The following is a 27526-nucleotide window of genomic DNA, read 5'->3' as shown; positions in this document are numbered from 1 at the left end:
ACGTTTCCATTAAGAAGTATGAATCTTACCACTCTACCAACCCACATTGACAATTTTAGCAATGTAACGTAATTGTATACAGAACTTTCCTTCAGCTTACTTATTAAAAAGGTTATTACAGTGCAAGGGTAAACGCTAACTCAACAATACAAAGCCCTGCCCTTTACAGTGCAGGGTAAACGCTAACTCAACAATACAAAGCCCTGCCCTTTACGGGATGCATACTGTTTCGCTGCTTTGCATTCTATCTATCTAGGGTAACATCTTTATAATTTATAGAAAAAACTATATTTAAAGAAAATACAAAAGATTGAACCCTAAACCCAAAAGAAAAAGTTGGCCAAAGAACACAAATTTGAACTATGTTTCTCCTCCTCTTGGAAATTTTCAGCTCTGCATCACTAAAGATCCAAAATTAATTATGATTCAGTGGCGAGGAGCATCTCCAGATCCAAACTAATTCATGATTCGGTGGCTAGGAGCTCCTCAGATTTTTCATCAGTAGCCAGAAGCTGCTCAGGATTTTCACCCTCAGACTTCGTACCTGCCAGCTCATCTTCACTAAAGAGGTCTCTTTGAACAGGGACATTTTTTCGGTGCTGGGACAAAATAACATTCTCAATGGCTTTCATAGCTGCTGATGCACGATCTCCATGGACTTCTTCATCATCTTTGTCAACTCCAGAAACAGTGGGTTCGTCTGATGGGTCATCTCCTTGCTGTGGTGGGCGAACAAAGAAGGGTATCCGGCCTCTCTGCCAATCATGAAGAACCATCTTTGCTGCAGTCATCAAGTCAGGCTCACCACCCTATACAAAACCATCCAGGCGAGCACTCAAAACAATTGTCCAAACAATTCAGTGAAAGGAACATATTTAATTCATACAAGCTAAGGAATTTAAGCAAGTATTCTGGTGTGGAGATGTTCCATCAATACTCCCTAACAAATCCATTCAGCACAATCAGATACAACAATCCACCCAATAAATCAATTGACTTCAAGCAGGAAAACATGCACTGGATGGTTAAATCCAAGACCTCCCCTAACCCCCCCCCCCTCCCAGGACCAATTTTACTCCTAAAAAAGTACCCATGAACTCCCATCTGCACAAGTAACCACGCATGGATCCTTCACAATAAGGTTCAAGAAGTTCAACAACATGGATGTGTAAAGTAACAGATACATCCGTACAGCCCCCACCCCCCTCCCCAAAAAAAAAGAGTAACAGGTACACGGTTCAACATGCACATTCAACACAGTTCAGAAGTTTAAACTACTTGGTCTGTTGGGTATCTGACAGAAAGATGCCACGAAATTTGAGAACTCAAGTTCTTTAGGGTCAGCACTGAAATAATTTCCCCCCCCCCCCTTTTTTTTTGGGGGGGGGGGGGGGAGAGAGAAAAAAGAAAAGGGGGGGGGGGGGGGGGGGGATGTTTTCTAGGAGGAAAATACCTTCAATAGCTTGCCTGACATTCTGCATAGCTTAACTAGAAAGTCATTCTCATCAACCCTAAGAAGATATTAGAATGCATAGGTTAGTCAAGATAAAATTTGATGTCACATAGCCAAAATCATAGACAGGAAATCCATTCAGTACGAAACTGTAGTTGAACTGCAGTAAAAAAGAGAAGGGGGTGGGGGTAGTAGTTGAACTGATCAGACGTTAAGTTGTCTCTTCTCTCTATGTTCCCAAATAAAAGAGAGAGAAACAAGATAATAAAGGAAAATTTTGTGTGATGTCTTAGGTCTATCATATTTGATCATATGTGCAATAGCAACATTTGTCTTGATTTACCAATCGCATATAATTCATCCTTTCATACAAGGATTAAAATCAAAACAGGGAGACATCATGCAAAAAGTGGACCTCAAACCAGAGACACCAGTGGAAGATCATTGCAAAACACAAGAAGGCCGAACATATTGAATAACTGGACTCTTTTATGCTTTGTTCACTTTCCCCCTGCTTACATATGAATAAAGAAACAAAATAATAAGAAGAAGACAATACAGAGGAAAGGGGTATGGGTGTAGTAGGCTGTCTCAGACCTGGGCCTCTCAAAGCTATCTCGACTGTTGGAACAAGCCCTCATTGGACCAAACACTAGCAAGCAATATAGTCTTTAATTCAATTACAACTGATGGGGCCTATTTATAGCTTAGCCTAAGGTTGACAGAATAGAAAGTCTCAAAGACAGAAACCTCTAAATAGAACTTAAGCAACTAGAATAGAAATTTCTAATAAACTTCACTGCCGTACTGCCCATAAGTAACAAAGTGAATTTATAAGATACATAATTGAAATAAGATATTCTGTCTAAACTGAAAATAAAGACTAGATTATGGCCGCACTAGGATAGAATATTTCCCCACCTAGGTCTTGGGGGTCTAGCTGTCCACGAATTGCTTTTAGCAGAAATTTACTTTCCATTGGAGATCCCTTTCAAAGCTGCTTGCATAATTTGTTTTCCTGTTACCTTATTCCAAAAGTTAAAAATGCAGAGGTAATACTGGCATTTCTATTTGACAATGACAGCTTGTGAAAATGATACAATGATAACTCACTTTAAATTTATTTTGAACACCCTTTTTATCCATGAATAAAGAACTGATGTAAACCCAGTTTTAGGGTTAAGGTTTCTTGGAAGAATTCCCAAAACTTGAGGATTTGCCCAGAATCTTCCAGCAAGTGAAATTAATAATTTTATAGGATGCTTATGGGTTCCTCTGAACTAGATGGGAGTTGGAGGGGCACACTAGAAAACAATTAATGAGTTCTATGGGACAATAGGAAAAAGCCTATATGTGTTAACAAGTTCCCTTGGGACGGTTTTGAGATGTTCAGAATTATTATTGGATGTAACCAACAAATATGGGGTGTATCAAATCTTCCTAGGAAACCTGTGGTTGGGCCTGGGGAGGTATAAGGGATGATCTTGAAAGAGTTGTGTTGGGAGAGTTGGGTAACAGAAAGTGAGAGGATTGCCTGGGGAAAATTCAGGGTTTATAGAAAACTTTGGAAGGGTTTCTAACCCTTCCCCTCCCCATGACTTTCTCGAAAGCTTTCCTCACTGCATCAGAACTCAAGATAATGAGGCATTGTGTAAACCCTTTACCAATGAGGAGATCAGAAAGACATTGTTCCAAATGAAGGGGACTAAAGCACCAGGAATTGATGGCCTCCCTGCGAGGTTCTTTCAAAAAAATTGGGACCATTTGGGTTCGGATCTTATCAAAGGGATCCAACATTTTTTCACCGGGGGTTATATGCTCAAGAGTCTTAATAAAACTGTGATAACATTGATTCCAAGAGATCAAATCCCTAGGAGGTGGCTCATCTAAGACCTATTAGTTTGTGTACTGTCCCTTATAAAATGATTGCATAGTGTTTGGCTAATTGTCTTAAACCCATCTTAGGGAACCTTATTAGCCAAACACAGAGCGCCTTTGTAACAAGGAGGGCTATTTCAAATAATATATATTTAGCCCACGAGTATTGGAACTTCATGAAAAGGTCTAAATCAAAAAAACGTTACATAGCCCTGAAACTTGATCTATGAAAAGCTTATGATAAGCTTGAGTGGCCGTTCATTGAGGCTGTCCTCAGGAGATTCAGCTTTGCAGACAAATGGACTATGTGGGTGATGCAATGTATCACAACAGTGGAGTATCAGCTGAAGATTAATGGGGACTTGACTGAAAAGATTATTCCTCAGAGAGGTATTGGGCAGGGTTGCCCACTGAGCCCATATATTTTTATTCTTTGCCAAGAGACCCTTAGCCAAAGGCTCTCCTCAAATGTTGGAATACCCAGATTATCAGGCTTCAGCATAGCTAGACATGGTTCTGAAATCAATCATTTATTTTGTGTTGATGACTCTCTCATCTTCACTCCTGCATCTTATCTAAAATGCCTCACAAATAAATGTTCTGTTACAATAATATGAATCAGTATCAGGGCTTCACATCAATTCTGAAAAGTCCAAAGTGCTCTTTAGTCCTGCTACTCTCCCCACCACCAGAACCGAGGTAATCTCTACACTGGATATCCAAGAGGTAGAATCACATGGCATCTATCTAGGACTTCCTACCACCTTTGGTAAGTCAAAATCCCGTACATTTTCATTCATTCTAGATAGATAATTCCAATTAGTCTTGTCAGTATGATCCCCTCCATGTAAAGCTCACTTTTCCAAGGCTTAAAGCCTCCATATCAATTGGTTCTCTTAATATCCTTTTTGGTATTACAATTAAGTCCCAGCCATACTATGTTCATATACAAACAGAAGACAACCAAATTATTAAGAACCAGTGAAAATCCAGTTTGACACTAGAATACAGAATATGATATGAAACAACATCTGGAAAATTGATGGTAAACTAGTATCCTTAAAACAAACAAAGCTCATATAAGGCAATTTTATGAGTTATTAGAATCATAAACAGAACACCAGTTTTACATAATTATTATCTAAAAGAATCTCAAAGAAAACAAAAAAAAATTAGAAAAGAAATTTAAAATATCAATCACGCAAGAAATGGCCAACAAGCAATCATATAAGAGAGGAAAAACCTAAAAAGCCAAGCAGATAAGTTACCAGTCTTTTATTTTATAAGCCCTTTCTATGTGCTCCTTCTTCACACGTTTCAAGACTTCTCCTATATGTTCAGCAGCATCTTGCAAGTTTGCTACACGTACCTGTTACAACACAGATTCTCATCAACAAGAAACTATTATATAGCTTTGCATCACAAAAACTAGCAGAAAAGATCCATTTGCAAACGCCTATGTAGGGGAGGGAAAAGAGAGAGAGAGAGAGAGAGAGAGAGAGAGAATGTACTAGATGTAACTGGTTTTTCCACAACAGAAGAGAAATATCAAAAATCAAGGTTCAAGAATGAAAGAGATACAGAAATAAGTAGCAGACAGAATAATAAAACTAATGCACTACTAATCTCAACCATACTCCAAATGCAAGTGACAGACGCTTACCACACCCTTAAGCACAATATCAGTTTCAGAATCGCCGTTATGGTACACAACTCCAGGGCAATCAATCAAGAAGATCCTCTTGGTCAGTGTTATGTACTGCCAAACTTTCGTCTCCCCAGGAATGGGAGCAACCTTGCAAACCTTGAAGGGCACAAAGGAAAACCAAATAAAATTTTAGTTATACTGGACAACCGTCACCATCTCGAGTGAAAACACAGTGCAACAACATATAAAGTACAGAAAATTATCCCTCATGGATCATATTTGATAATTATTGATAATCTGCAGTCAGTTCAAAGTATAAACTTAGAGGAAAGCACGCAGCATTCTTTCTATAAATGATAGGGACAAAGTAGCACATGACCGATTAACCATCTCAAGTGAAAACACAATGCAACAACATATAAAGTACAGAAAATTATCCCTCATGGATCATATTTGATAATTATTGATAATCTGCAGTCAGTTCAAAGTATAAATTTAGAGGAAAGCACGCAGCATTCTCTCTATAAATGATAGGGACAAAGTAGCACATGACTGATTTGAGCTTCTATTTAGTGGAATAAGCCTTACTTGGTAATCGGCCCCCCAATGGGTAAAAGCAGGTTCCAAGATGGCTCTGGCATGTAATTCTATTAACCCAGCTATGTTTTAGGGTCATGTGACCACTTCAAGTCACATGACTTAATTAGAGTCAGTTTGGGTCAGCTAATTGGTTAGCTAGTAGCTAGGAACACTTTTGCCAATAAAATTGGAGTCACAAGTTACTTTGGGGCACCTAGTAAGTTAGCATATATAACTACGAAGTCCATATCGATAAAGAATCACGTTAGCTAGTTTTCCTTTAAAAATATGAGTTTGTATTGCTGATTACAGCCCCTCTATTTATATTCAATTGTTTGTGCTACGCGTCGGGAATTGATTGCCTGTTCTTGTTTTTCGAATCACATGATCCAAGTTCTGACTGGGAGACAGTCTTCAACAAGGATCTGCTATAAAAGAAAGCTTGGCAATCACCTATCCCCCCCCCCCCCGGGTCTTCTAGTTTTGCTTTTGGATAGTCAAGTTTGATAGAACCTACCCACATTCTATATCTACCATTAGAACCCATGCAACATCAACCCACAGCCCCATATATAATCCCCCACACTCAATTCCCTTTGCTTCCCAAGAAAACCATTAAAACGTAACCACTTCAAACCATAACTAACCCTAACAACCCAGAATCTGCAACTTCCATTCCCGTAAGACTACGCTTGTTAGATGGAGAAAAACAAGAGACCATGTACAGTGACAGGACAGAATGGGAAGGCAGCAAAATACGGGAAAAGTGAAACTGTAGACTCCACAATCAAAAAATGAGCTTATGTTTCAGGTGTGATTTTTTCCAAGGGATGGCGAATAAAAAGTCTTCACCACCCAAGCAAAAAAAGTTCCTTCATCTAAAGAAGCCTATCTCTTCATTCTCCATCCTGCTTAACCAACCAAACCCACATTTAAGTATTTTGTGGGGGAAAAATGCACTTATCCCACCCTTTGTACCTTTTTTACACTTTCCATCAAACAAGCACTCTCTTAGGTTCTAAACATCAGAATCCATTGTGCTTTTAGAGACTGTTTGTTTGATGCAAAAGAAGGGATAGGATAGTTAAATGAGTGGTCCCCATGTGAAGTGGGGTGAGGGGACAGAAAAGTAAAGGAAGGAAAAGTGAAATATATGAGCTCCATAGCCAAAAAGTAAGTTGGCTTTATGTTTTCCACAAAATCCCACCTGAAATTGTGGGACTTTTTTAAGGCATGGGATGGGAACAAATGAGTGCCACCTCATCAGACAAGCTCCTTAATTTAAGGAAGCTTGTCTACTCATTCTCGCAGCCCATTCAACTAGTCAAACTCAATGTTTAGAATTTTATGGGAAATAGTACACTCCAAACCCCCACCCCCAAACAAAAAAAAACCCACTTTATACCATCAAACAGTTGCTCTCTTTAGAAAAAAATTTCCTCGATCAAACATAGACACCAAGCCCTTTGACCAACCCCTCCCACATTTTCTCGACTACCTTACTTTTGAGATCATTTATTTGATGGAATAAAACGAGGTGGAGGGAGAGAAGGGGAAAAAAGAAAAAGAAAAAAAAGGCTGGAGAAGCGTACTATTTCCCACAAAACACCAATGGAGAATGAGCTTGGTTGAGTGGGGTGGGAGAATGAAGAGACAAACTTCCTTAAATCAAGAAGCTTACATAGTAAGGTGGCAATCACCTATTCCCACCTTATGCCTCAGAAAAGTTTCCCATTTTGAGTGGGACTCTGTAGCAAAAGCAAGAAAAGTTTACCCTTTTTACTGTGAAACCCTAAATCAACTTTTACCTTATGTTCCCTTCCTTTTTTATCCCCTCATCCCACTTCACATAGGTCTTACACAATTAACTATCCACCACAATTTCTCCATCGAACGATCAATCTCTTAAGGTTTCATAGCCAGCCATCAGAATTCTCTGTAATCAAGATAGAACCTTTCCCCCACACTTGCACATGATTCCACTAAAGCCCCATCGCCATCAGACACTCACAGACCCTTAATAGACCACTCAACCCCACCCTCTCTGACATTTGAATACCCTAACCTCTGCTGGTTCTGTTTAAGATCTTGGAAGAACTAGCCTGCTGCTAGTCCACCCCAACAGAGGCCACATCACAAAGTCTACATTCGGTAAGATTCTCTGAAAGTATTTCCTTTATTTCTTGTTTTATCAAGAGCACATTATGAGTAGAACAGTGCTTTGCATGCCAATCTATTTTTGGGGGGTTTAAGAGACTTCTTTAGGTTCAAAAGGTGCTTGATAATCATCTCTAGCAAAGCAAACTTTTTGCTTTTTACATTTGCAAGAACCACACCCTCACCTTTCACTTCAAAGAACGAAGAATCAGTGGCAGAAAATGAGAAAGACATTTTTATTTATTTGATTTGATTCGAACTACAAAATAATCTGCTCTAACAGACCTCATTTGAAGGTTTTGCCTAGAAGCCACTGCAACCACAAATAACAAAGACACACAAACGCACCAAGTACAAATGCTTCTGGTAAGGTTACTTAGGTTGCATATGGTTCTGCGATTTATGAAACTAGACTTTGTGGAATCATGATTCTAACCTAGTAAGATCGTTTGGTTACAAGATAATGTAGAATCAAGTTGATTGACTGATTCTACTTTTTAGCAGAAATCCACTGTTTCCATGGAAACCATCTCTTTTTCCAATTGGAGTGACCAAAATAAACCCATGAGGTTATGATTCCACAGAATCAGTCTATCATGCAACTCCTAACCCAAAATTCGAGTATGCCTTCTTCCCTGCGTCCTCTATGAACCCTAGAATTCAAGATAGTCTTCTTCCTTGCATCCTCTGCAAATAAACCAAGTTATAAAAGGCTCAATGACTCATTCTTGCAAGACTACACACAAATTCTCAAGTGCCACTATTCATACGTCGAGTCTCAAGATACCCATGTTGACTATCTACCCAATATGGTTCCCTAGTAAGGTATCTTCTTAGGGTTATTAAGTATAGTTCTAATTCCCCTATCTCAATGATGGTTTATATTAGATAAAGTATTTATGGTAAAATATGGTATGATGTATTGTTTTGGCAATTGCTCCTATGTAGATCCCCTCCTCGTCTAATTTATTACATGCAATGAGGCAATATGAATCATATTAGATATTGAAGTTCTATTATGATCTGAGCATTGAACAAAAATCGATCGATATGGTCGAAATATCGATCGATATGTCTGCATATTTTGAATTCAAAACAAAATGTAGTTGTAGGAACAGAAAGTATACATATCGTTCGTATCGACCGATATAAGTTGAAATTTTGGCCCGATACCATATTGGGCCAAAACGATACTTGCATAGGCTTTAAAATGTCAAAAATCGAGCTCATTTTCGACCTACCGTCATTTTCGATTGTTTCGAGCGATATCGCCCTTGCCATTTCGAGCTGTGTTTGAAATTTTTGCTGACTTCTTTTGCTTTCATCCCCTTCTACACCTAATTTCTAGTATTCCATTTCCTTCAAACACTTGATTTGCTCCTCCGTTTGTGCATTTCTCAAATCTTGCAAGATGAGTAACTAACTTCCTCATTTTTTTATTTTTGTTTCATTTGTGCCTTAAATCATGTTAGATTGCTTCCAAATTTATGTATGTTTACTTTAGAGTGTTGATCTATGAATTTGTAGCGTCAAAATTATTTTTTTATTTTTCTGTTATTAAAAATTATTTACTAAATTATGTATATTGCTAAAAATGTATATGTATAGTACATGTATAAGCTTCAAATGAATGTATGTGAGAGTTAAGACACCATATTGTTGTGATGGTGTTGAATTAATTTTTTTTCTGTTAATTATGTTATTTTACTGTATTTAATATATATTTAAATAATTTAAAAAAATATTTAAATATTATAAAAATTAATTAATTTCTGTTTTAAATTTTAAAATAGCAGAATATTAGTGGAAGCATGTATGCAATTTTTTGAGCATGTTGTGGATATTTTTAAGATAGTTTGTGTATTTTATATATTTTAAAATTATTTATATATTAAAAAATACTTATATAGTTATACATATATATTTTTTATATTTAAAAATAGGAGGTTATTATTAGAAGCATGTATGTCATTTTTGGAGTATATTGTGGAGCTTTTCAAGATACTTAGTGTGTGTTTCTTGTATCAGGCACTCTCTTTTAAAGATGTTAGACATAGCTTGGGAACATGGGAGGCCACTGACAGCTGATAGGAGGAAGAGCGAGTGTAATTATTGTAAGAAACAAATAGGAGGAGGTGGGGCCACTAGATTGAAACTGCATCTAGCTGGTGGCAACAGGGATGTAACAGGGTGCCCAAAGGTGCCCGTAGAGGTCAAGAGGGCAATGGCCTCATATATTAGTGGTGGAAAGCAAAAGAGGAAAGAGAAGAGAACACAGAGGGATGAGTTCGAGGATGCCTGCTTAGATGACCTTCCAGATCCTGAGGATTATGGTAGGGATGAGCCAAGAGAGAGTGACCTTGATCCAGAGGCCGATCAGCTGAGGAGGGCGATGATGATGAGTAGGGAGCAACAGAGGATTGATGACATGAGGAGGCAACAGAGGGGTCTAGGTTGTGGGTCCTCTAGAGAGCCAGTAGGTATGGGAAGCACAGGTGGCTCCCAAGTCCCTATGAGGAGGACTCAGAGTGTGAGGCAGGAGGCTCCTATTCCATGGGCCCCTACAAGGGGTCGAGCTTCGTCAGCACACCTACAGATCCGGATCTTGAGATTCTTCGCAATGACCCGGCCCTATTTAGGAGACCTGAGCAAAAGCAGAGGAAGTTGAAGCACTTATGGGGGAGTGTGAAGGAAAAAGTGGGGATGGCTTTCTCCAAATGGGCCTATTACCATAGTATTCCAGCACATACAGCCCAGGGGCACTATTATAAAGATACGATTGAGAGATAGGCAGGGCTGGGAGTGGTGTACAGGGCCCCACTCCATATAAGATATATAATGTGTATTTGCCTAAGCATAAAGAGGACTTAAATGAGTACATTAAGGGATTAAAGCGCATGTGGAATCATTATGGAGTGACTGTAATGGCTGATGGTTGGACTGGTCCCACTAGACAGTCCATCATCAATTTCATATTGAATTGTGATGGGAGGACAGTGTTCCTCAAGTCAGTAGATGCATCCGGTGAGAAGAAGGATGCAAAATACATTTACAAATTATTGAAGCAAGTGGTGAAGGAGGTTGGAGTGGAAAATGTGATTCAAATTGTGACTGATAATGGCTCCAACTACAAGAAAGTTGGGTTGAATATGCCAGAGAACTCCAGGTATTTAAACATATAGTATTAATTTTCATTTGTAAATACATATATTTACATTACACATATACATGTACACTTTATAACTTTGTATTGATGGCTTGATACCTTGATGGATGGACAGATATAGGCTCTTTTGGACTCCTTGTGCTGCTCACTGCATTGACTTAATGTTGAAAGACATTGGAAAGGTCAAGCTTGTGAAGAAGACCGTGGAGCAAGCTCAACATGTTAGCACCTTCATATATAACCACACCTATGCATTAAGGATGATGAGGGACAAGTGTCAGGGTGAGTTAGTGAGGCCAGGCATAACCAGATTTGCTACTAATTGGATAGCACTGCAAAGCTTTGAGAGTAGGAAGACTGGCCTTAGGAGTATGTTTGCATCAGAGGAGTAGTTTAACTAGGAGGGTTCTTCATCAGTGGGAGGAAGGAGAGCACAGTTGACCATACTCGATGAGACTTTCTGACACAATGTGAGGATAGTGGTGAAAATGCTTGAGCCTGTGGTGAATGTGTTGAGGATGGTAGATCAGCAGAGAAAACCTACTCTAGCACACATATTTGCTGCAATAGAGAGGATGAAGCAGCAAGTTGCTCAGGTCCACCCACACGGCAACAAGAAAGTCCTTCAAATCATCGACATTAGATGGGAGTCTATGTTGCAACATCCACTGCATAAGGCTAGCGAGTTGTTAAGTCTAGTATTTAATTTAATTTTCATTATGTTATCACACTATTAAGCATTAACTATTCCCATTTTATGACATACTCTTTCTTACACAGCATACTATTTAAATCCCAAGTACCATTACAAGGACAATCTTGGGATGAGGCAAGATTTGATGGATGTTGTCCAAATTGTAGTGGAGAAGTTCGAACCGGATTCAGCTAAACAAGCAGTCATCCTTATGGAGGTGAGATAGTGATTTGAATCATTTGATATTCACAATTCATAGTTTTATACTAAGTCATTAACCTAGTAACTAGTTATTGTTTTTTCTTTTTATAGAATAAATATAGGCTTTTAAGGATGCCACGGGGAGCTTCGGTCGTGCTGTGGCCGTATTGGCCCTGCGGGTAAGTTCATTCATTTATTTCATTATACATTTAATTATTATATTCTATCTTTAATTTAGTTATTTAAGTATTAAAATGACTTGGAGTCAATGTTTGTTGTAGCTAAGTGGTGGTTGCAATTTGGACGTGATTCACACAACTTGAGTAGGATTGCAAGCAAAGTGCTCTCCCAAACATTACTGCCACTGGTTGTGAGCGAAACTAGAGCACCTTCAGCCTCATTCACTCGAAGAGGCACAACCGATTGGGTGTGAAGCGTTTAGAGGACCTTGTCTACATACATTATAATATGAGACTGAGAGAGGATCATATTAGACAGGGGATGGACAGAGAGAGCACCAATATCGAGTTGGCCGACATATTTGAGAAGGATGATGATCATAACCCAGTAGTTGATTGGATCAAGGACAGTGGAGAGTCATTGCTGGATGAGGAGGGAGGTCGTCCCAGTAAGAAGATTGCAGTGGAGATGGGGGCTGATGTGGATGACTACATGGCCCAAGAGGGGAGGGCACATGCAGAGCCCGCCCGTCCCGTCCCTTCGTGCCACACCCTAGTGCATCCACCCAGAGTGAGGATTTGATGACGATGATGGTGGTGATGATGAGGTGACTCAGGCCTCCAGCGATGATGTGACTCAGGCCTCCGGCGATGAGGTGACTCAGGCCTCTGGCGATGACGATGATGGTGGTGACTGGTGATGATGACGATGGCGGTGATGATGGCGATGGCGATGATGATGGAGGGGATGAGGAGGGTGTGGGACCTCGTGAACGGGATTCAGTTGATCCTAGGGACAGACCACCACCACGTGAGAGTCAGGGGGGACGACCACCGAGATTTACAGGCGAGAGTCAGTTCACCCACGTGACACAGGATTCAGACCATACTGGAACTGCATCTCGAAGCAAAAATGTTTCCTCTACATATTCAAGGAAGGGGAAGGGAAGATAGCACAGCTAGAGCACCGAGGACACGCCATCATATGGGTCCTACCATCCACCCGATGCCAAGAGCTTGGTGGGATCTATGAGATCAATGAGCATTGATGATGCTACAGACTCCTCCACCTCCAGAGGATCCGAATGGCACAAGCCTGCACAGTCCTCTTATGATACTGCTGTGGAGAGTATTGGTTCTACCGAGTCGACTTATGGTTATGGACCATATGGTGTCCCTCTTGGCTATCAATTTCAGGGTCAGGCTAGTCAGTCACTAGTGGAGCCTAATGGTTATGGAGCAGCCTATGGAGCTTATGGTGTCCCTCCCCACTGTCGATTATTGGAGTCAGCCACTGGGACCTTATCAGTATCCTTATCCTTCTCCTAGTCCTGAGAGTCAGGGTGCTCTTTCATTTGTTAAGCAGATCTTCCACACTATTCCATAGCCACAAGGCCCACCGCCACCAGTTCCTTTGGAGATTCACAACTTCTCACCGTCAAGAAATCTTATGCATGTGGATGATGCCACGTACAGAGATGCAGTTGTTGACTATGTCCAAAACTATATGGGGCAAACATCATGGGAGTTATATTGTCATTTGTATGGGGTGCAGACGGAAGAGGGAGACCTTGAGGCTTGAATAGAATAGACTTGTAACTTGTAAGTAATAACATTCCCGCTTCTTCTCTGATTCATGTACTATATACTTGGAATGTTGGATGTTACATTTTCAGTCGTTTTTAAGTAAACTAGTAGTTCTATAGTGTTTATTATGCTTGAAATAGGTAGTATGCAAAAATCCAAATCAATTTGAGTGCATTTGAGGCTTGAAATTGACTTTTCAAGAGTCAGATAAAAAGTATCCAGTTTCGGTCCAAATTTCGACCGAAACATGGAAATTTCGACCTTTTTCAAGGTCAAAATTCCCATATTGATCGATATTTTTTCCTTGGATCTGAGCACCCTTATATAACCACTTAATTTGATTTGATTTAAGAACCTATATCTGCTGGAATTTTTTCTTAGATTTCATAATTCTTGTTGGTGAAATTAAAAATAACCGCAAACACATAGTATCATGCAGCTTAAAAATCAATCTCAAGAAGATATATAATCTAGTTTAAACTTCTTCAAGAAACACGAGAGTGAGAAATTCATTTAATTAATTATTTAAACTAAATTAAAGGTCCTAACACACATATCTAATGAAATTGAATTGAAAAAAAAAAAAAAAAAACATAACATAACCATTCACTATCTATCTAATATTAAAAAGTGCATAAATAAATAAAGACAGGAATAATAGACACGAACAATAAATAAAAGGGAAGTGATCAAAGTGTCTACTCAGGATCGAGAGAAGGGGAGTGCAGCTAAGACGCGTTGTATGTGGATCCTTCGCCGTAGCTTACAATCCACTTATTGAGGAAGGAATATAAAAGAAAATTTGCAGAAAGAAAATAATAGAATAATAAATCAATGAAACAATAAATAAAATGAAACATTAACCAAAGACATGCACGACTGTAGGCATCTTTGATCAATGGGGGAAAGGGAAACTATGATAATAATTGCGGGAAAACAATTTTTCCTAAATTAAGAATGGAAATGGTAGATAGAAAGAATGGAAGGGGGAGAAAAGACTACTGAAAAACGCTACTTACTTGCATTCTTGAATTGAAACAAAAGTTGATCGATTCGAAATTAAACCGACTCTAACAACTAGATATAGAGTAAACCAAATCTAAAATTACTAGACTCAGAAAAATGAATCCTTCTAATGACTTTGAACTCGAAACTTGAAATTGCATTGCATGAAGCTAAAATTACATTTGCATAAATAAAAGAAAGTAAACACATAAAAGTATTAATTACATTACATGAAATCTTGAAACCTAAACAATGAATCAAAAAACTTGAAACCCACAAAGCATGGAAACAGCCAAAAAATTAGAGAGAAGGGAATGTAACTTACGCTTAAGGTTGAAAGGGATATTTATAAGGGTTGGTTAAGGGAGTGCAAGTAAGGAAAGAAATATACGAAACAATAATAATATGAATAAGACTAAATCAAATAAAAACTAACACAGAGAGAAGTGTGGAATTGGAAATGAGACAGAATAAGGAAAGAGACTGAAAGGGGGAAATGAAAATAAAAATATATTAGTGATAACAAAAAACAAAAGGAAAAAGAGAATAAAGAAAGTGCGGAGAGAGTATATATAATTGCTTTCGTGAGCCTCATATGTACACCTGTAAAAATAAACCTAAACCCCTAATTGTAAATAATTTCCCTTAATTTTCAAAAAGTATCCTTGGAATGGTTCAATCTAGCCCAAAATTGTATCTCGATCCACTTCCGGTCCTCATGCTTAGAATTGTGCCTCTTTGCAATTGAGAAATTAAAGTAAACCTTCCTTACTCGTAAAATTGCATGTATCGTACCCGAAAGTTCCAAATATTCTCTATGCTCCCAAAATATCCTAAAATCTACAAAAACACCAAGAAGAAACCCAAGGTAGCTCCACTCTAAGTGTGTAAAATGCATGTTTTTTGCGAGCTCAGAAAATATTTGGATTTTTCAAGTACGATACATATAATTTTATAAAAGCAGTCCAGTTTAATTTCTCAATTACAAAGAGGGCCCAATTCTAAGCATGACAGGCGAAAGTGGATTGAGATGCAAGTACAGGCAAGATTGAACCATTCAAAATATATTTTCGGCGTAAAAGGAAATTATTTACAATTAGCGGCTAAAATTTATTTTTTATTATAAGTGTACACATGAGGCCCACAAAAGTAGTTAAAGATTCTCTCTCTTCCTACCTTCCTTTTTCTACCCTTTTTTTTTCAAATTTCTTAAAATTGACCACATCACTTCCACATTTCAAATGTCAACTTTTTTCCCCTAATTCTCTATCTTTCCTTTTCTATCATTAATACATTTTTTATTTTCAGCCCTTTTTCCCCCCCTCTCTCTCTCTCTCTCTCCATTTTTTTCCTTTTATTCTCTCTGCTTCAACTTCGAATTCCACACCTCTCTATACATTAGTTTCTATTTTTTATTTTATCTTATCTTATTCAGTCTTATAACTAATATTATTTTATCTCTCTCTTTCCTTACTTACACCCTCTTCACCAACCATGATACCATCTCTGTCACGACCCCAATTTTCATAGGCTTGGTGAGGCCCACATTACAGACATTCAACCAAGGGCACATGACAGTTCCTCTTTTTATCAACCTATTTATAACCACTAAAACAAAAATGTTAAACTAAACATTTCCAAGGACGAAAACAGACAATCTATTTGACAGTTTGACTTATAAACATCTGTATACAATCCAAAGTCCTGTTACGTTTACATTTGAGTTTTCAACAACATTTAGTTAAGTACATACAGTCTCAAAGGAAATATATACATCCACGGTCCAATTAAGCAACCATTAGTTGCAACAAAAAAAAAAAAAAAAAACTTTTCCATCTTCTATTTCAAAGGCATTGTCAGGTGGCAACACCCTTGCCCCTATAATCTATATGGGGACCTGTCAACATTTACAACAGTGAGCTTTACGGCCCAGTAAGCAATATAGATAACCATGTAAGTAAGTCAGGCAATTCATCATGCATCCATTATCACATCTCACATAACATTATGCATTCCAATTTTCCTTTCATTTATTTATTTTCATCTCTGTCATCTGGCATTATAGTCTTGAGCCTAAGCAAATCCAGAGGATGCATATTTCTATTCACCGCCGAAGTGGTTTCTGTCTCTTCACCACCGAAGTGGCTTCTATCTCTTCACCACCGGAGTGGCTTCTATACCTTCACCACCGAAGTGGCTTCTAGGCACAAGGCCTTGTACACCTTGTGGATTGCCATTGTCACAAACTCAGTGTTTTCACTTTTCAGTCTTGCTTCATGCCCTCCCATTTGGATACATTAAGTACCAGGACTTACGGAAGCCATTACATTTTATTTCTTTCTTTATATTCAATTTCCGTATTGCATTACTATACCCTGTCCATTTCAATGTACCTTTTACATTTCAATTGTCACTTAGCCTTATCTGAATAAGACGTGATACAATTCATACAATCCCATCATTTAAATAAGAAAACATGCAGGATGATTCTGAATTTAACAAGCATAAGCATCATTTCAAATTCATGATTAACAGTTCAAGAATACTACCAACATTTCAATTCAAGCATTTCAATCAAGTCCTCAAGCTGTCATTCAATCCCATGCAATTCTATTTCATTCACAAAGCAATATATCATGCATTTCCATAAATTGTATAAGTGAATAAATAAGATAAATTTTATATTAACATTTGAATGCTACATGTCTACTAAGTGGAATCACCCACTTATAACATACATAGGTTGGTCGATATCACTTACTTGTTCTTGTTCCATGTGTGTCTTGATCCTGGTTCAGTTAAAACTCCTCTCTCTCCTGTATTCCGAACAATTATCAGCTATTTTCAAGGACGCGGGGGCCATCAAGGGGTTTCCCCTTTATTTTCTCTCTCCTCTCTTCCTCTTCTCTCTTCTGTGCACGTTATTCTCCTACGCACGTATTTCTCTTTTCTTTCTCTATGTTATTTCTCTCTCCTCTCTTCTCTGCTTCTCTTAATTATTCTACAGGTTCTGTACTCTTCTTTCCCTTTCTACGAAAACCACAAGTCTCTTTAATGGCTGCTCTCTCTTTCTTCTTAACTCCTCCTCTCTCTGTTTACACGCATAAATCACTTTTCCCATTTCTCTCTCCTTCCCTCTTATCTTAACACCTAAAATAGGCAATGTGTATAACACTTACTATATCATATATGCCACCTTGTATGAAAATCAACCACGTAGGTGGGAGGTGTCACTCCCTCCTTCTATATATATATATATATATGGATGGTTAGATATAACATTATATTTTATATATATAATATATATAACAATACAATATATATTGTTATATATATAATATAACCAAATATATATACATATATAACTTAATAGTGGTGGGCTTGTGAGCCCACTTATTATCTTACGCAGGGCCCACTTTAAGGTGCGAAAATTAATACCTCCGGGTTCAGAAAATTATGTTGATCATTTCTTTGTTTTCAGTTCAATCTAACTATACTGTTGTGGGACCCACAAGTGATGTTTGACCTCGACCAAAATATTAATTGGAATTCAATTCCATTTAAGCTATTCTTTAACAACACTCAAACCATTTGATTAAAACATCAAACCAACCATCATGATCATTTAATAATCTTAAAAACTGAAACATTCACAAACAATGATAAAATAAAATATAAAAAGATGCGGGGCATTACATCCTCCCCTCCTTAAAAAAAATTCTTCCTCGAAATTTGCGTATCTAATCAATTGAAAAGTTGGGGATATCGAGTCTTTATATCTGATTCAAGCTCCCATGAGGCTTCTTGACCCGAGTGATTATTCCACAACACTTTCACTAGTGGTACCACCTTATATCTCAGTTTCTTCTCTCTTCGTTGTAGCATCTTAATTGGTTTCTATTCATATGAAAGATCTTCCTTCAACTCCAACAGTTCGTATTGTAACACATGAGCAGGGTATACTACGTACTTCTTTAGCATATAGATACATTAAACACATCATATATGTTGGACAAATATGGAGGTAGGGCAAGTCTATATGCTACTGCTCCAATTCTCTCCAAAATCTCAAATGGTCCTATATATCTCCAACTTTTCAATTGATCAGGTACGCAAATTTCGAGGACGAAATTTATTTTGAGGGGAGGATGTGATGCCCCGCATCTTTTTATATTATTATTTTATCATTATTAGTGAATGTTTCAGTCTTTAAGATTATTAAAGAATCATGATGGTTGGTTTGATGGTTTAATCAACTAGTTCGAGTGTTGTTAAAGAATAACTTAAATGGAATTGAATTCCAATTGATATCTTGGTCGAGGTCTGACATCACTTGTGGATCCCACAACGGTATAATTAGACTGAACTGAAAACAAAGAAATGATCAGCATAATTTTCTGAACCCGAAAGTATTAATTTTCGCACCTCAAAGTAGGCCTTGCATAAGATAATAGAGCGGGCCCACAAGCCCATAAAGAAGCCCACTATTAAGTTATTTACATATATATTGTTATACGTGGTAAAAAGGAGGAGAGAGAGGAGGGAGTGACACCTCCCACTCTCCCTCCCACCTATGTGGTTGATTTTCACAAAAGGTGGCATATATGATAGAGTAAGTGTTATACACGTTGCCTATTTAGGTGTTAGGATAAGAGGGAAGGAGAGAGAAATGGGAAAAGTGATTTATGCATGTAAACAAAGAGAGAGGAGTTAAGAAGAAAGAGAGAGCAGCCATTAAAGAGACTTGTGTTTTCATAGAAAGAGAAAGAAGAGTACAGAATCTACAGAATAATTAAGAGGAGAAGTGGAGAAGAGAGGAGAGAGAAATAACATAGAGAAAGAAAAGAGAAATACGTGCACAAGAGAATAACATGCACAAAAGAGAGAAGAGGAAGAGAAGAGAGAGAAGAAGTGGAGAGTAGAGAGAGAAATTACAAAGGGAAGGTACAAGAGAAATTAAGAGGAGAGAAAGATAGGAAGAGAGAGAGGATGAAAGGGACATGAGGAGAGAGAATATTATAAATACCCCTCTCAATTTTAAACCTAAGTTACATTTCCTTCTCTTTAGTAGTCGTCTTTTTTTTTTTTAAAGACCTTCTCATTTTTATTATGCTTTGTGGGTTTCAAGTTTTAGATTCACTGCTTAGGTTTCAAGTTTTCATGTAATGCAATGAATTTTTTTGGTTGTTTACTTACTTTTGCTTATACAAGTGTAATTTTTAGTTTCATTTAAAGCAATTTCAAGTTTAAGGTTATTAGAGGGCCTAAAGGGATTCATTTTTCTATTGGTCTAGCAATTTCAAATTTGGTTTACTCTAGATCTGGTTGTTAGGGTTGTTGAATTTCAAATCAATCAAGTTTTCTTTCAATTCAACATGCAAGTAGCCTTCTTCAGTAGTCTTCTCTCCCCCTCCATTCCCACTTTTGACTACCCTTTTTAGTTTTAATTGAGGAATTTACTTTTCCATAATTTTTATCATTGTTTCCCTTCCCCATGGGTCCTTGACCAAAAATGCTTACATTCGTGTATCTTTTTTGTTAAGGTTTCCTTTTCATTTATTATTCTCATTATTTGTAATTCTGTGATTTCTTTTTCGCAATTTTTATTTTATATCCCTTCCCCCACTCAATGGACAATAAACTACAACAAAGGGTCCAAAGCCAAACGCATCTTAACTACGCTCCACTTCCCTCGATCCTGAGTTAACACTCGGATAACTTCCCTTATACTTATTTCTTTATTTTACTAATTTATTATTTTCATCCATTACTCTTGTCTTTATTTACTTATGCACTTTTTAATATTAGATAGATGGTATCGTTTGATTATGTTTATTGTTATTTTTATTTTATTTTTTCAAATCAATTTCATTAGATGCATGTGTTAAGACCATTAATTTACTTTAAGTAATTAATTAAAAAAATATCTCACTCTCACGGCCTCACCCTTGAAGAAGATTAAAAATAGGTGGTATGTCTTGCTGAGATCAACCCGTTAGTTACACAATACCATGCACTTGCGATTACTTTTAATTTCACAAACAAATAAATATAATCTTTTTAATTGAATTAATTAAACTAACAGTCCTAAACATGCATCTAACAAAATAAGGAAATAAAATCAACATAACCATCATCATCATCTAAAAAAAGGTGCATAAGCAAACATTGAATAAGGGATGAAACTATTAGGCCAAAATCAAGATACATAAAAAGGGAAATCAAGATCTTCAAGAAATTTGTACCATGGATTGAACACATTGTTGAAGTTACCAAAACTAGAACCAGAGCAAGACCTAGAGCCAGAGCCAAAACCACAAGGTATTTCTAAGGCTTATGAACTTCAGGTGGTGGATGTGGGGTTGGCATAGGGATGGGGGAGTGAAGTCCAAGGCAAGGTGGAGCTAGGGGTTGGGTTTTGCTTTGGAAGAAGGTAGAAGATGAGTGAAGGGGTACTTCTTCATTAGGGATGATAGCATGTTGGGGTTTAAATTAAATTTTAATGGAGATGTCACCACTAACAGTTCTTTTCATGGAATGGGTACATTTGTCATATTGTATAGTGCGGGAGCTATTTGTCATTATCAAACTAAGAAGGCAGAGCTTAACACTAAGTAACCTAAGCAGCTGAGTATGTCATTTACCCTAAGTGAATAGATAAACTGCAGATATCCTACTAAATCCAAATCCCATTCCTGCCTCTGTTCTTAGTCAGAACCCTCAAACAGATTCAGTGCCTTCAGCCTGGTCCAAAGAACTGCTCCTGCATTACTGATATATGCCTTGAGTGTTGAGAATCAAAGAGCACTTTGTCACCTATGCATTTTGCCTCAACAACAATTGACATTGCGCAAACAAACCTTTTATTCAGAGAATTCACAGTTAAATGAAGCATAATCATACAGAGATGCAACAGAATAAGAATGAATAGCATCTAATACACAGTGCCATTTGATAACTAGAGCATTGCAACATTCCAAAGGCAACCATGGATTTCATTTACATCTGATAACTGAAGCATTGCAATATTCCAAAGACAACCATGGATTTCAGCTAAATGAAATCAACATTTATCATTTGAAACATTATATCCAGAATGAGGAAGGATAATTACATTCTTTGTACGTAATGTGTTGATCACTGATGATTTCCCAACATTTGGATAGCCAACAAAGCCCACAGATATTGCCTGCTTGTCACTTTTTAAACGAGCAAATTGCCTCAGTACAGATAAAAGAGAGCCCTGCCAGACAACAAAATAAAATTATGAAGCTACAGAAGCCGACAAACAGATTAAATGTTGCAGAATAAGAAAACCAGGAGGAGGTCCAACGGTAAAGAAAATTGAGAGACATGCTAAAAGTTACCTTGCCAAAGGATTTATTGATGCTAGCATGGAAGGCTAAAGTAGGATATTCCTTGGATAAAACCCTTAGCCATCCTTTTGTAGCCCATGCTGGGACCAAGTCACACTGATAAGAAAAAAATGGAAATCCTTAACTGCATTCTACAGAACACAATAGAAGAAAATAACCCCAAACACATTTAGCTCAAACAGGAATAGAACAGCAACCTTGTTTAGCAAAAGAACCATGTGCTTATGATTGCAATGCTCTTTCAAGTGTTTTTCTAGATGATAGCATCTTGTACCTTGTGGATCCCTAGCATCCAGCACCTGTAGCAGAATAAAATAAGTGGAGATTGGATGCAGTAGGAAAAGAAAAAATAAGCCATAATAGAAGACGCAGCACTACAAGCTGCACAGTGAATGCACATAAATAAAACATGAATAGGGAGGATATCGATTATCTTCCCTTCTTAAAATTTATCAAAACAGAGAAGTGGAAACCTGTAACAGAAGTCCTAACCAGGGTGGAGGCTTTTGATTATGTTCCTTGTTTTTTAATTTAAAATAAAATAAAAAGGCCCTCACTTTATCAAAAGAGACAAGCGGAATTTTTTAAATGAAGGGCCTACCCAAGATAAAGTGAAACCCAAAGAAGCAATATATGACCATGTTGAACTGTTTCTGATGCAGATCTAGCACTGAACCGGACTACTTTCCTTTGAATCCTAACCTAGCCCTCTTATGTGAGGTTAATAGGCATAGTTGCATAGATGAGCATTGATCACATATCACAAAACCCTCCCTATAAGTCCTAACAGAATTAACAAACCAACCTATTTTGTCCCATAAGGTGGTTTTGATCAAGATCTCAGAAGAAATGCGACTAGTTGATCAATCAACCTAAGCTATATTGGCTCCCCACTCCCTCCCAACCCCCCCCCAATGGATGATCCATTGCAAACTTGTATTGGCAGGAAGATTCATTGTAATCAGCTTGCCCAAAAGACTTTATCATCCTACCCGCCCAGCTTTCACCCTTTTCCCTGAAGAACACATATTAACTTCTTATACTGATCCAGTCCAGACTTAGAACTCTCATCCAGTTCCTCACATAGTCTATTTCCCATGAACATACAAGTAAAACAGATGTTGTCTAATGCTAGAGTGGCAAGTCAAATGAACGAGAAGTTACGAATTAATATCTGATATTGGTATTGTCATGGCTCATGGTGTATATTGCATGGTTTATATTTCTCTAACAAAATCTCATAATTCAGGAAGCAAATATGCAGGATGTCCATTATGACAGTCGCAGGTCAATATTTCAATGTCAGATTGCAGATAAAGACACAAGGGCCTAGAGTTAACAGTTGCTATGGATTTAAACAGAGACGAACATTAGAATAGGATTCATGGATTCTTGGATCATTGATTCAAGTATCCAGTTGCAATTGCAGCCACAAATGCTTGACTGAGTTGAATTCAATTGATTCATATGGCCCAGAAGTGGCCTCAGGAGTACAAACCTGGATCACAACATCTGAGGAGTCAATGACTTTGTAGAGCTCTCCCCATATGCGCTTGCTTTGTCCCTTTTCAAACATCGTGTGCCTAACCAGGTCTCTGAATCCATCCTCCTCACATCCTTCTGCAGAAGGATTGGCTGTAGACCTTTGCTCAAAAGCATCTGTGACACTCAAACGCAGAGATAATTGCATAACTGTCTCATCAACTCAAACACTATGAATATCGCAATCAAGCAATAAGGTCATCACAAAAATTACAATGGTTCTGATACTGATTATCTACACTAGTACAAACATGGAGTAAGTTTCATTTTTAACAAATAAAACCCTAGGAGAGTTGAACTCATGGAACTCTTAATATGAACCCTTTTTTTAACCCTTGGGTTTAGTTATATCTCCATATTAACATCAGAAAATTCAAATTAAATCATGGAAAGTAATAAGATTAATGCATTGAAACTTGAAAGTAGATCAATTTAACAATGCCAATAATGAAAATAAGAAGGGGAAAAATGTTGTTACCCTGAGATCCATCTGCTTTCTTAAGCAAAGACTCGTAATCAGAAACCATTAGCCTTGGGCGCTTCCTCTTCTTCTTAGGTCCAAAAGCATCCCCAAAAGGTTCATTATCCAGAAGATGAGCCCGAGATTGCTAGATTGACAAGAAAGACTTGAATCAGTAGAAAACAATAAAAGTTAAGATACTGACACAACCAAATTCATAGCATATTCACTTCTTCTTTTTTTTTCAAAAATCAAAAATAAAAGTGTAAGTGAACTATAGCAAACTCCTTCAGATTTGAATTCTTAGCCTCAGATTTTCCTGCAACTGAGTTAAGGGTAAAAGATTGTGTATAATGAATTTCTGCCCAGAAAAAAGAGAGTAAATTAAATTAAATTTTTTGTATTCATCTCCCCAAAAAAAAAAAATCAGCAGCCTTCAAGCAGCAAATTATGTTCCACTCTATCCATATGGATAGTACGGTATTAGGAAGTTTTCAAGTATCAGCAAATGTAGTCCCTGAGATGGATTGCATGGAATCAACAGAAAATGAAGAAATTGCAATCAAAAGAAGAAAGGGGGGAGGGGACCTTCAACACCCTCAAAACAATGCTTCCCCATTAATGCATGAGTACAGTTTGGACATCCATATGTCCAACAGTCCAAGTATAACCAAACTACATTGAAGCTATATACAGGTATCAGATCAGCGCAGCAATAACTTCACCAATAATCACCTCGTAACTTATCAAAATATCCCAAGGAAGAGACAGTCAAGGAAAAGTGTAGGAAACTAGAACTACAGAAATAACACCCAAATGAACTCATATAAGAAAGGGGAGCCCCCCCCCCAATCCATATCTAGACCTAGAATTTATGTACCAATGGGCAACAGTTCACAAAATACTAGGGCAGAGTCGGCAGACTCAATGAAAAGTAGCACATAAAAAAGAGGGCATCAAACAAAATTGAGTTAGCAACTCTCAAAAGAGTAAGCCAATTAATATGAAACAAGGGCCTTCTTCAACTGCCTTTGGCAAGCAAACTGCAGTAATCCTAAGAGCTGTACCTTCTGGTGGTCATTTAGCAGGGACAGTGGCAGTTTCCTCTCCTTCAAAATGACATTATAATTACTTGACATTCGACTTTGAAGCTCATCACGGAAAAACTCAAGCTCTTTCTGTCCTACCACTCTGGTATTTCCTGCAAAGTTCAAAAATAAATGGCACATGCAATAACAACGGACATAGATCATAAAGATGGTGAATGATTCTAACAAATTAATCCATTGGTCAGATGAGATATGGGGGAGACACAGGATACATGATTGGCTTTTCTAAGTAACCAAAAATACTCCAACGTATGGGTCATATTTTTCTGTTGATGGTTAAAGTATTGACATCCAGTAAAATAAGTAAATGCTATCACATTTTGCTAGCCCATAATTAACCAGTTCGACCATGCAAGTAAGTTTAGTTAGAAGTTCAAAACTAGTAATAGAAGTGCACATCAGCAAGAAAGATGGTCTAGTAGAAAGCCCATTGGTAATAAATAGTACACTAACCAAACCATCGACGGTCAGGTTGAATCCGGGTAGAAGGTAACTCCTTCGACTGCAAATCATGCTTCAAAATTTTTCCTTTCCGGTCACGCTTTGGCCTGGTGTTGTACATCTTAAGGCGCCGCACCGTTGCAGCACTCCGAGTTTCTTTGTTCCCATCACTTCGGTTGGCATCCAAAGAATGCTTTGGCTTCCCAGATACATTAACCTTCTTCTCTTTCTTCTTTGCCATTTTCCCTACCCTGCAATAAGAGCTCCAACAATGAGTATTGACCTTAAGCAGGGTTTAACATATCATCTATCAGTCAGGTGATTTTAAGAGACGTTTCACTTTGTATTGCATCATATCCTATCGTAGATACCTATCAATGGATTTGGATTGGATGGAAATGATCAAAATATGTAAGGAAATGGTCTTAGATATAGCTCATAAATAATCATTCTATCATGCAACTATTACTTGAACATGTGTAATTCATACCCAACAAGAATGAAAGATCTTATTTTAAACAAACACGTTCATTCAAGTTCAGTGACAAGTAAAAGCAACAAGATTGTAATAACGAACACTTCAGCTATGTTTATATTCATAGCAGTAAGGAGCTTTTGAATAAGTGGCCATTAAGTTTTTCCCCCCTTTTGTAACACGTAGTGAGTCTAGTGACTAAATGATAATTTTTTAGTAACTAGTGCCCAGCAAATATACTGCTTTGTATTCTCCACCACCCCATACATGGATAAACCACTCAACTATTATGCCAATCGACGGACTGAAACAGGGAAAAAGAATCACGACAAAACTCAAAAATAAATACACATTAAAAGCAGGAACTCAGGTTGATCCCATATATTCCTGTAAATAAAATTATAGCCTGAACAAGTGCTTAGAGACAAGAATTCCCTCCTGCATAAAAGAAAAAATGAACCAATATCTAACCACCACACCGTATTACTTCCATGGAAGCCAATGCATCCTAATTCCTAGGGACCTAATCACACTTGGGACCGCAAACCACCAAACGGAGAACAAAAAAATTAAAATCAAAGTGACAAAACTCAGATTATTATTACTAATAATGCATAGATATATGACTGCGATTTCAAGTTTCACCTAAAATGGGCTACTGTCCTTGAACACTGGAGATAGCTGGGGCGACTAGCAGGGCGAGTGGCGGTGGGGTTGCAGGAGAAGGAGGAAGAAAGAGCAGAAGGAGTTGCGGCAAAGAAGAAGAACAGAGGAGAAGAGGTAGGAGCTACTATAGGAGAAGTCACTGGAACAGCAGCAGAAGAGGAGGCGGTTACTACTCTGCAGATCGAAGAGACCTGAGTTCTGCCTTTAAGAAGAAACCCTTGTTTTTCTTCCGAAGCAGGTTGGTTACGTACCGGACAGGTACCGATATCGTCGACACGAAATGACAAATAAATATAAATATATCTAAATTTAAATTGACCTGGGAGCAAGGTTTAAAGTATTGGTATCGAATATCATATCTGTCAAGTGATTTTAAGAGACTTATCGTCCTGTATCGAGTATTGTATCGCTCTGGCTAATGTATTTTAGTGTAATTCATGGAGAGACGTATCGAGATGTATCATATCGGTTGGATCAAATATGGATACGTATCGGCAAGTATCGTATAGTACCGTGGGATACTTTAAACCTTGCCTGGGAGAGGGCCAAGTCAAGCTCATTCCTGCCGTAATTGACCCCGATCCTGAGTAATTTTCATTTGGACCTCTGAGGTTTGGTTTTGATACGGGAAAAATATAAAGAAACCGGGTCCACCCTCGATTCAACCATTGACCCCAATCGAGAACGATTTGACCGTTTTAGGTTCGAATGAACCAGGTTTGAAGGTAGCATGCTAAGGAAGAAACCTTGCACATTCAGAAGACGAGCGCACGTCTGGGAATCTCGAGATGGATAACCCACCAAGGGGCGGTTATTAGCTCTCGCGAAAGCAGACGATCATGCAAACTAGGGTAACTCCCACACCCGCAGCAAGGGATCGTGTGATCAAGGGAAGTTGTCCAACACCCCA

At 37.9% G+C, this 27526-nt stretch overlaps 1 protein-coding gene across 1 annotated transcript; it reads right to left on the bottom strand.

Annotated features, from left to right (window-relative positions):
- Positions 1–31: 31 nt before the first annotated feature.
- LOC149004646 (nuclear/nucleolar GTPase 2-like) lies at positions 32–26871 on the bottom strand. Its single transcript, XM_089167953.1, has 12 exons — positions 26596–26871; positions 25488–25726; positions 24993–25126; positions 23944–24073; positions 23422–23582; positions 22121–22222; positions 21915–22019; positions 21662–21790; positions 4995–5135; positions 4600–4700; positions 1454–1511; positions 32–809 (listed from the first exon to the last, which is right to left on the bottom strand). Exons 2-12 carry the CDS (start codon positions 25714–25716, stop codon positions 462–464), a joined length of 1638 nt encoding a protein of 545 aa, XP_089024079.1. The 5' UTR covers positions 25717–25726; positions 26596–26871; the 3' UTR covers positions 32–461.
- Positions 26872–27526: the final 655 nt, after the last annotated feature.

The sequence above is a fragment of the Hakea prostrata genome, chromosome 9 (genome assembly GCF_041222555.1).
Source record: "Hakea prostrata isolate BN-2017 chromosome 9, UWA_Hpros_2, whole genome shotgun sequence".
Taxonomy (NCBI): domain Eukaryota; kingdom Viridiplantae; phylum Streptophyta; class Magnoliopsida; order Proteales; family Proteaceae; genus Hakea; species Hakea prostrata.
Note: the sequence above shows the minus strand (reverse complement) of the source record. Positions and strands in the feature narration are given on the sequence as shown.